This window comes from Nuphar pumila, chromosome 7 (assembly GCF_984573655.1).
Source record: "Nuphar pumila chromosome 7, dmNupPumi1.hap1.1, whole genome shotgun sequence".
In the NCBI taxonomy this organism is placed as follows: Eukaryota; Viridiplantae; Streptophyta; class Magnoliopsida; order Nymphaeales; family Nymphaeaceae; genus Nuphar; species Nuphar pumila.
In genome coordinates, this window is record NC_143255.1 from 19471827 (window position 1) to 19481567 (window position 9741).

A 9741-nucleotide genomic window follows, 5' to 3' on the forward strand; every position below is an offset into this window, starting at 1 on the left:
TATGTTTGTTTATATTTTGAAGAACATATGATAAAAATATTGTGCATTAATTCATTATGGTTTAAGAATAAAAAATCACAGAAGTTTATTCTAAAAACCTAAAATTTCTGAAATACAATCTATCTAAGAATAGAAACAAACTATAGAGTGTGAATTTTAATTTTTTGCTGATATGGTGTTTAGACCTGATTTCTTTTAGAGCTTGTGTCAAACATACCAAGCTACCTATATTAAAATTTATAGAATTTATTTCAGTTTATAAATTCATTGGCTGATATTTTTTTGGTAAGGCCAAACTTGATTAACCTGTTCTATGAACAAAAAATATGTTTTAGAAAAAAATTATTTCTCTATTTTCTAGAATGAGTTTGTATCTAAGTTTCTTCTTATACACAACTAAAACATATGTTCATTTACAGTAAAAATCTTATATTTAAATTCAATGTATACTCATCATGACAAAATTTAAATTGGCTGATAAATTCTATCAATGCATTTTTGAATTGAAATTCTTGTTTGCATGTATGTCATGGTTCAAAAAGTGACCCGGTTAGACATAATTTTTTTTCAAAACTGAACTAGATGGACACGCTACTTGTTAAAGTGTAGTGTGTGGACTAATGATGTTAATTGTGTATGTGTGTTCAGTTGTGAACTTATTTTGAATCATGTGCTAATTTTTTTTGTTACAAGGCTAATAAACTACGTGTGGTGTTTACATGCTTGAATGAATAATGATATGCAATATAGAGATATACAAAATGATGATATGACATGTAGCATAAGGTTGTGACATACAATATGAGGTTATATAATGCATCACGTTGTTATGTGCTATTAGACATGATATACATGCTTGCACTGGTGAATGATCATGTATGAACATATGGTTTACAGAACCAATTTAGTGCTTGAGAGCACAAATTTGATATGATGCATATTCTTATGTATGAGGTGTTATAAGACATAGAAAAACATGCATACACATGTTAATAAATGAAATTGTGGTTCAAGAAACATATATGGTGCCATGAGTATACAAATGTATGTATGTATGGTATGCGATAACATTATGCTCTAAAGCATGGATAACATATATGCACACGAGATCGCTCATGAGTGAGCAAAGGGTTGTTGAAAACCCAATGAAATGGTGAAAGTGCACCAAGTTATGAAATAAAAATACACTCATGCACACACAATAATTTGGAATTACCTTCACAGGCAAAATGCTTGATTGAATTTAAGGCACTGGAGCATATTGAATGGGTTATGAACTTGATTAAGTAAATAAAATTGTGTAACTATCACGATGAGTGGTATAATGCTCATGCTTTAAGGGTAAGGTGAAAAGTTATCCTAGAGGGGTACTTGGCCTTTGAGCCTTATAGTACCATTTAGGCACATGTGACGAAAATGTATAGAACCTTGTTTTAATAGCAACACCCAATAACTCATTTAAATTCAGGCTTACCTTGGAGAAGGTAGGTGATACAAAACTCTATTAGACTGTTATGTGCTTATTTGAGAGCAATGATGTCTCACTTAGATTCCTTGTGCTTGAAGTTAAGGGGTTAAGACTACCAATGTGTCATAGATGATAGTTTATGTTTTATGCAAAAGTTTAGGATGTATCATTGAAATCTTGGCCACTGGTGGGTTTTTTCTCAGTCATGGACCACCCTCAGTGGATTGGTCTTAGTAAGTCACTTGAAAAATTAAAATACATGGTATAACAAACACTCAAGTGGTTTTTTCTGAAGCTATAATTGTATTGTGAGTACCGGCAATAGGATAGGAAAGAGAAATATAAAGCCTTAAACTTGTTCTTAAGTTTTGGGTTATTTTGAAGAATAATTTATAAATTATATTTAATTTGATTATATATTTCAAATAATTTAATTAAATTCATGAATGTTATTGCTTAATTGTTATTTGGATATCGAATTTCTAAGTTGGATCTGAATTATGGGTTGAAGCTGGACCCAAGCCCAATACAAGAATTGGATCCAGACCTATGTTGCGTTTTCATATCTATAACCCACCCAAAATTCTAAAAAAAAAATAAAAATAAATTTTCGTTGTATATTAACAATTTTTTTTTGGTATTTTCGAGTTAATTTTTTTGGGATGTTACAACTTTGATATCAAAGCCTAGGGATAAGAATCTTTGGGATGGTAAACTATCTTTGGTAAAGACGACTTTGGTATTAGAGCAATGTTAAAAAATTGGTTATGACTTGTCTAACACTTTGACATCACATGTATGTTCCAACTTAATTGTTTGATTTTATATTTATGTTTTGCTATTGTTCACTGAAAACTTTTGTATGAATTGGAAAAACTAAAATGAATGCTAAGAACATCACATGATATGCTTGATCCTAGAACCTAAGAATCTATAGAAATCTTGTTTGCATAGATAGTTAAAAAAAATATATGTAATTACATATGGACACCTTGAGCAATCTAGTTGGGGTTGTTATGCATCAGGCCAATGCTATGTAGACCATGTGAAACAATCTGCAACATTTTGCCTAGGACATGGACAGGGGTGTAGCTAGGATTCATGTGAGGGGGTGGCAAATAGGGGTGTAGCAAAATAAAATAAAATTTGTGTGATAGTCTGGGGTCGGGGCAGCGCCCCCCAATAAATTTTTTTAAGATAAAATAAAAAATGACTACAATTATTAATAAAAATCTATTTCATGTGGACAAATCAAACTATTTGCTGCAGTCAGGGCTGGGCTACAAAAATGGATAAAAATCTATTTCATATGGAATCAGGGCTGGGCTAGGACTGGGCTTCTATTTTTTTTTTTTTAACTGGGCCGGGAGGCAGGACTGGGCTACAGCCCAGTTCTGCCCCCCCCCCCCCCCCCCCCCCCGCTATGGACATGGAGGCCGTAGGTGGGGTGATCACCATTCCTTCTCTTGAAGATATCCATCCTTTGCAGAACAACCTGCATGCCTAAAGATTCCTGTGTGAGTCCTAATTGTATACCTGTATAGCCACCTCTCATGGAATAATAGGCCACAAATAGTAATCAGCATCCAACCTTCGTCCGAGAGAGCCATGTGATCAGACCTTCTCCGGTGGGTAGCCACTGCATCTTCACTAGATTTGTAAACTCTCAAGATCTGCTCATGCACTATTTTGATACCCTCCTTTTGGATTTAGACCTGAAAGGCTCTTTCTCAACTCCTATTGATCTTGTCTTTAAACTTGATAAAGAACCATGATTCAATATCCCGGGTCATGTCACCTGTCGGTTCCCATATGATGCCATAGATGATTTTCCAGAGTTCTCTAGCAGCAAAACATTGCAGAAATAGATGGCTTACATTCTCACCCGTCCTTTCACACAATACACAACGACTCGAGAGTTGGATCCCCTGTTTGCGAAGACGTTCCTGCGTTAGTAGCAGATCCTCGATATACCTCAGGGTAAGAGTTGAGAGCTTAAAAATCAGGGGGCAGACAGTCTTGGTGCAGGCAGCATCATGATTGATCCAAACCTGAAATTGAATTCAATGCAACAAGATTCAAATTTTAATCCAAAACCAATGATGCAAGGTTGAATCTGGATTCATAATGCATATGATAATACAGGATCCGGTGAATGAAGACTGCGAGCGAGCATTTCACATGTAAAAGTTCAATGGATCAGATTTGATCAAAATTTTGAACACATATCCAACATAAAATATTGCCCTGAATCCAATCCTAATCCAATAAGTAAGTGAGAAAATCCATATCCAAGTAGAATACATGCTTGGATCTTATTAAAAAGTCCATATCCAAGAATAGGAAGTTGGACCCAGTTTGGATATACAACCAAACCATATCCATTTTCACCTAGTGAGAAGCTGCATTCCCCCCCCCCCCCCCCTAGTATACAGCTAAAATCATGCTGGTCCAGCTTGGATCTGGACCATAGTATGCTATACCCAAACTGGAACAAGGCATAGGTGGCTTATATACCAACTTCATTTTACAAGCATACCGGATCCACTATGATGGACCCAGATCCGGCTGGATCAAACTCGAATTCACCATCCAATCTACTTGTTACTTGGGAGGCACGCAGGCCCGATTCGGGTCAGATCTAGGCAATACCAAATCTGACCTTATTGGATCCAGACTAATGGAATTCAGATTGGATGTGGAAAAAGTAATATTGAATCTGATTAGCTACTCGCATATATTTTATATGCAATCAGGTTGGATAATCTGTTGGATTTGGGTATGGTTGAGGCTCAGATTCAGATTCATATGTAACTCTGCATTCTTGAATCCTAATCCAATTATTAATTGAATCCTATTTGCTTTAACGAATCTGACTAATCGGATATCCAACTAATCCATACTTATTGCCTATGCTGCAAATAGGGATGTCAACGGGTCATGTGCAACCCAATACCCAACCCGAATCCGAGTCCATTAGGCGGGTTTGGTAGCCAAATCTGGGTTCAATTAATAATTGCATCCGAGTTTGGTAATAAGTTTTGCATTCAAACCCGAACTCGAATCCAACTAAAAACCAAACCCAATTAAGTGTAAATACTGGGTTTTAAGCTAGTCTGACCCAGGTTTGATTCTATCTTTTTCCATCAGAATCTGAATCCGATTAGTTCAAACCCGACTAATTAAGTTGGACTTGATAATGCCTAGATCCAACCCATTTACATCCCTCGTTGCAAAGATACAGGTACCACGGGCATGCGACTCAAGTTCCACATGTGAGTTCGATTTTTTTTTAAAAGATAAGAATATGACGGCTTGAATTTTTTATTGAAAAGGCTATTTATTTTTATTAAAGTATTATTAAAAAGTATTAAAAATTATTAACATATTAAAATAATGTTCATATGTTTTCTTTTTTGGGATTAGCAAGATGGGGACCGGTTACATAGCATCCCTTTACAAAATTCTAAAGGTCTGGAAACCAGTCAAGAGGTTTACGTCAGTTCCTTACAGTATAATGGTTCATGTCACTACCAACTCGAAGGACACGGAGCCACACCATGTTCACATGTGAACGTGTCCGACTCATGTGTCCATTGATTTTTTAAGGTTCACATGACAGCACTTCACGGGAGAGCAGATCATGCATGTGATCTGTCAAATCACTTTAAGTGATTTGACATCTTCACCGTCCATTGAGGTCCTTTTTGTGTACATTGTGAATGTGGACGGTGAGGATGCCAAAGATCCCTCGATCTGCTTTCCTTCCACGGGCTCCACAACAACAGAATGCAGGCCCCGTTCAAAATGCTGTCATCTGATTGGCCTGTGTTGCATAAGAGGTCACTTAAGCAATCATTGGATGACATACCGGGCACGACGCATCCGTGACACATTTAGTTTAGTGGGGGTCCGGGGATCGCTTAAGTGATCCTTTATGTTAATGTCCACGTGCCAGGATTTCATGGGCGCCCACGACAACCACTCAAAATGCTGTTACGTGTTTGGGTTTTGTCGCGTAACGGGATCACTTAAGCGAGCACACCACATACGAGCTAAATGGCGCGTCATCTTAACCTAGCATCGCACCCCTTACTCTAAACTAGGTCTGAAACCACAATCAAGGTGGGCCCCACTTTTGATATAGTCATATTTGTCCATTTTCACCTCCCCTCCCCCACCCGAAACGACCTTTCCCCCCTATCCTCACGTTTGACTTTTTCAACAGGCAAGCCTCCGCTCCCACACACACCCATTCCTTATTTTTAGGCCCAAAACGAACCCAACAGCACAAAAACTACAAGCGTTTTTCTTAAAACAAAAAATTAACGAAAAAAAAACAAGGACAAAAAAAACTTAGAGAGAGGGCGAGAGAGCGGGAGGGAGAGAGAGCGAGAGAGATGGTGGCTGCCCCCTCTCTCTTCTTCCTCCTCTTCCTCTTCCTCCGGCCGGTCTCCGGCATAGCATCGCCGGAATCTGAAGCCCTCCTCCAGCTGAAGGAGTCCATCCAGAACCCCGGCCCCTTGTCGTCGTGGGCGGAGGGCGGCGAGCCCTGCTCGGCGGCCTCTCCGTGGCGAGGTGTCGTCTGCTTCCACGGCACCGTCGTCGGGCTGCGACTCGGCGACCTCGGCCTCTCAGGCACCGTCGACGTCGACGCTCTCCGCCGGCTTCCGGGCCTCCGCTCCATCAGCTTCCAGGGCAACAACTTCTCCGGCACGTTTCCTGCTATCGGCCGCGTCGGCAACCTCAGATCCGTCTTTCTCCACGACAACCTCTTCTCCGGCGACATCCCGGCCGACGCGTTCTCCGGGATGAACCTCCTCAAGAAGCTCTGGCTCTCCGGCAACAGCTTCTCGGGTCCGATCCCTGACTCCTTGTCGTCGCTTCCCCACCTGATCGAGATCCGCCTCGAGAACAACGCCTTCTCGGGGAATATTCCGGCGTTCAATCAGCCCTCTCTTATGTGGTTGAACGTGTCGAACAACCGCCTTGAGGGGAATATTCCGGCTCAATTGGCGTCCAGATTCGACGCCAGTTGCTTTGGTGGGAATTCGGGCCTTTGTAACGGCGGCAGCAACTGCATGAACACGAACAGCCTAACGTCGTTAGGAGGAGGGAGTACTTCTCCGGCGGAGCCTCTGCAAAGCACTAATTCGAGGCGGACGGTGGTGGTGGTGGTGGTGGTGGTGATGTTGTGCCTCGCACTATTGGCGGTGGCAGTAAAGGGAGGCTCCGGAGGTTCTACCCATGAAATCGTCCCGGGCGACAGCGTGCACATGAAGCAGATCCCGCCATCGCCCCAATTCGAGGCGAAGAAGCCGCCGCTGCCGACAAACTCATCCGATCTCGTGTTCGTGCAGGGAGGGCGGGGCGGCTTCGCCCTGATGGACCTCATGAGGGCTGCCGCCGAGGTGCTCGGCAGCGACGAGCTCGGGTCATCTTACAAGGCGGTGGTCACGAGTGGATCGACTGTGGTGGTGAAGAGGATGAAGGAGATGAACCAGGAGGGGAAGGATGGGTTCCATGAGAAGATGCGCAAGCTCGGAGGTATTCAGCACCAGAATATTTTGCCGCCGATGGCCTACCACTACAGGCGGGAGGAGAAGCTGTTGGTGTTTGACTACGCACACAAGGGCAACTTGCTTTTCCTTTTGCATGGTACGAAAGAGGAGGAAGTGATCAATCTTCTTGAGTCGCGGCATATTGGGTTATGTTGTATTGTACCCTATCGTATATTAGCGTACCATATCGTCTTAGTAGATTTGGACTTTGAAGTGCATTTGATGGAGTTGCTCGAGTCTCTCTTGACTTGGCCTCTCAAAATTTGCCCCCATGCTGATTTCGTCTATGTAGTTAATCCTTAGCCAAGCCAACGTCAATCCCAATCATCCAATATATCAGATTGGAGATGATCAGCTGATTAACTACAAGCCTAGGCTAGTCATGGTTTAGAACTAGGGTTTGTAGGAGAGAAGTTGGTGGTCTTGAGCTCCCATCATTTGACATACGACGAGTTTCATCCTACATTCAATCCTAGCCGTCCAATCAATGACAAGGATTGGTTCACATTCTCACCTGATTGTGGACTGATCCTAGCCATCCCGATGCTTCTCCTGGATGAACTTAGGATATGTAACGTCCTATGTCAAAGGATGGGACCCTTTTTGTCCACAGAACTCGCCAAATTCAAAGTAAGGGACAGCTTGTGGGAACAAAATTTTACTGAAGCTTAGTGTTTGTGAATGTGATCCTACGTACCCTAGTAAGACAATCATTATGGCCTCTTTAACCTTTTAAATGTTTGCAGTTTGGCCAAGAGGAGTGATAGGCTTCTTTCCCGTCCAAGTGGCATGGTTTTGATCACAGTAGCCATACCTTATCCTAGCTTTGAAAAATGACAGAAAACCACCTTAATCACTTGTCAGGTCATTTGTGTAAAAAAAGCTAGGCCCCTCTTGCCCACCAGAGAGTACACCCAACTTTGGCCTCATAAGAAGGGACGTGCATCGTGGTTTCGAACTTGTGACATCCTTTCTGCTTGGTGACCATCACAAGTTGCCCCTACCAGATGAGTGGAGCCCACATGGGTCTCCATTGGTAACTTCTTGACACAAATAGGGTCATCTAAATTTGTTACATATAAAGTGAAAAAGACGTTTAGTTAACCTGATGAGAAAGAAAGCAATTATCTAAATAGGTCTCACTTGACAGGCTGCCTTTTTAACAACAGAGAAGGTTTAGTGCATGTTTCCATGCTCTACAAGGAGGGACGATCAGGTGCAATGTGATTGCACACTTTCAATATTTTGCTGCACCATATCACCCACCATCTGCTGTTGGGACTCATAGTTGACAGGCTGTGTCTCAAACATGGTGGGTGATCCAGCAACACACTAAAAGTTCTATTTTCAAGACAGGTTACAATTCACTCTTTTCCTGCACTTGCACCACAGAAAATATATCACCGTAGCTAGGGCCTCTGTTTTATTGGACTGGTGCCTTTGTATTTAAAGCCACTAGGTAAGTCCCTTCAATAATGTCATGGGAAGTGCAACAAGGAGAATTTGTGTTTCATTATACCAATGTGCTACTTGCTTAATCACTATAGTGACAATACAAAGCACTTGAGTGAAATCTTAAATTCTTAATGAATGCTAAGCACCATAAGGACATATATGTGTACATACTTAAAAGCATGTGTGTGCGTGCATGCATATATATCTGCATGTTTTTGTACTTATTGCTTAATGCATGTGTTTTCTCTACAGGTGATCGAGGACCGCACCGGCCTATCCTAGAATGGCCGACCCGCTTACGAATTGCTCAAGGGATTGCTCGCGGGCTCGCTCACCTCCACAAAGAACTTGAAGATATGGACCTTCCCCATGGCAACCTGAAATCCACCAATGTGCTATTCAGCGACGATTGTGAGCCCCTCATAGCTGATTTTGGCTTCTCAACATTGATCAGCCATTCTTTAGCATCACAAAACATGGTCGCCTACCGGTCGCCAGAATACTCGGAAACTCGCCAAGTTTGTCACAAATCTGATGTATGGTCTCTGGGCTTGATTATACTTGAGATCACCACAGGGAAGTTTCCATCCCAATATCTCAACCATGGCAAGGGTGGTATAGACTTGCCAGAGTGGGTAAGGTCTACAATTGCTGAGGGGCGTGAGAAAGATGTATACGATCCTGAGATAGCTCAGGATTTGAAGAGTGTGCCTAGTGAAATGAGGCAGTTGCTACAAGTTGGGTTAGCTTGTACTGAGCCATGCTTGGACAAGAGGCTTGATATGGCCACTGCCCATAAGAAGATAAACCAAATCAAGATAGATGAAGCGAATGTACATACAGCACCATCTCTCAGAGATGGAGTTGGGAGCTTGTCATCGTCGGCCCGGGCAAACACAATGGCAGTGTTTTCATCACGCTGGTCCGGAAAGGAAAATGCTAGTTCATTGTCTTCCCGGCATGATGATAGTTTCACCTTCGCGCCATGACTGTTAGTGATTTTCACTGACTGTTGCCATGAGCATTAACACTGAGGTTTGCCTAATTTTTTAACTTTAATTTCCCATTTCACATTATTTGATCGAAAAAAAATTGGCAAATGATCATTCTTATAGTATGCTTATTCTTTTCTTTTCCATTTTTTGGTCTTTGTCAATACATTTTTTTCCTTAGGCATTGTCTAAACTTCCATGTATGTATTGTTTATATGTTTATTCATGACCAATAAATTATCATGGAGTTCTCTTGGAAAAGTTA

At 41.6% G+C, this 9741-nt stretch overlaps 1 protein-coding gene across 1 annotated transcript; it reads left to right on the forward strand.

Annotated features, from left to right (window-relative positions):
- The first annotated feature begins 5845 nt into the window (after positions 1 to 5845).
- On the forward strand, positions 5846 to 9741 carry LOC149831400 (pollen receptor-like kinase 4). Its single transcript, XM_090012050.1, has 2 exons — positions 5846 to 7126; positions 8746 to 9741. The coding sequence occupies exons 1-2, from the start codon at positions 5869 to 5871 to the stop codon at positions 9471 to 9473; spliced, it is 1986 nt and encodes a 661-aa protein (XP_089868176.1). The 5' UTR covers positions 5846 to 5868; the 3' UTR covers positions 9474 to 9741.

Bases quoted from the DNA above. Each gene is read 5' to 3' on its own strand.
- LOC149831400 (XM_090012050.1), top strand. From the start codon at position 5,869: ATGGTGGCTGCCCCCTCTCTCTTCTTCCTCCTCTTCCTCTTCCTCCGG. The intron at 7,127-8,745 runs GTACGAAAGAGG...CAGGTGATCGAG, and splicing joins CTTGCTTTTCCTTTTGCATG to GACCGCACCGGCCTATCCTA.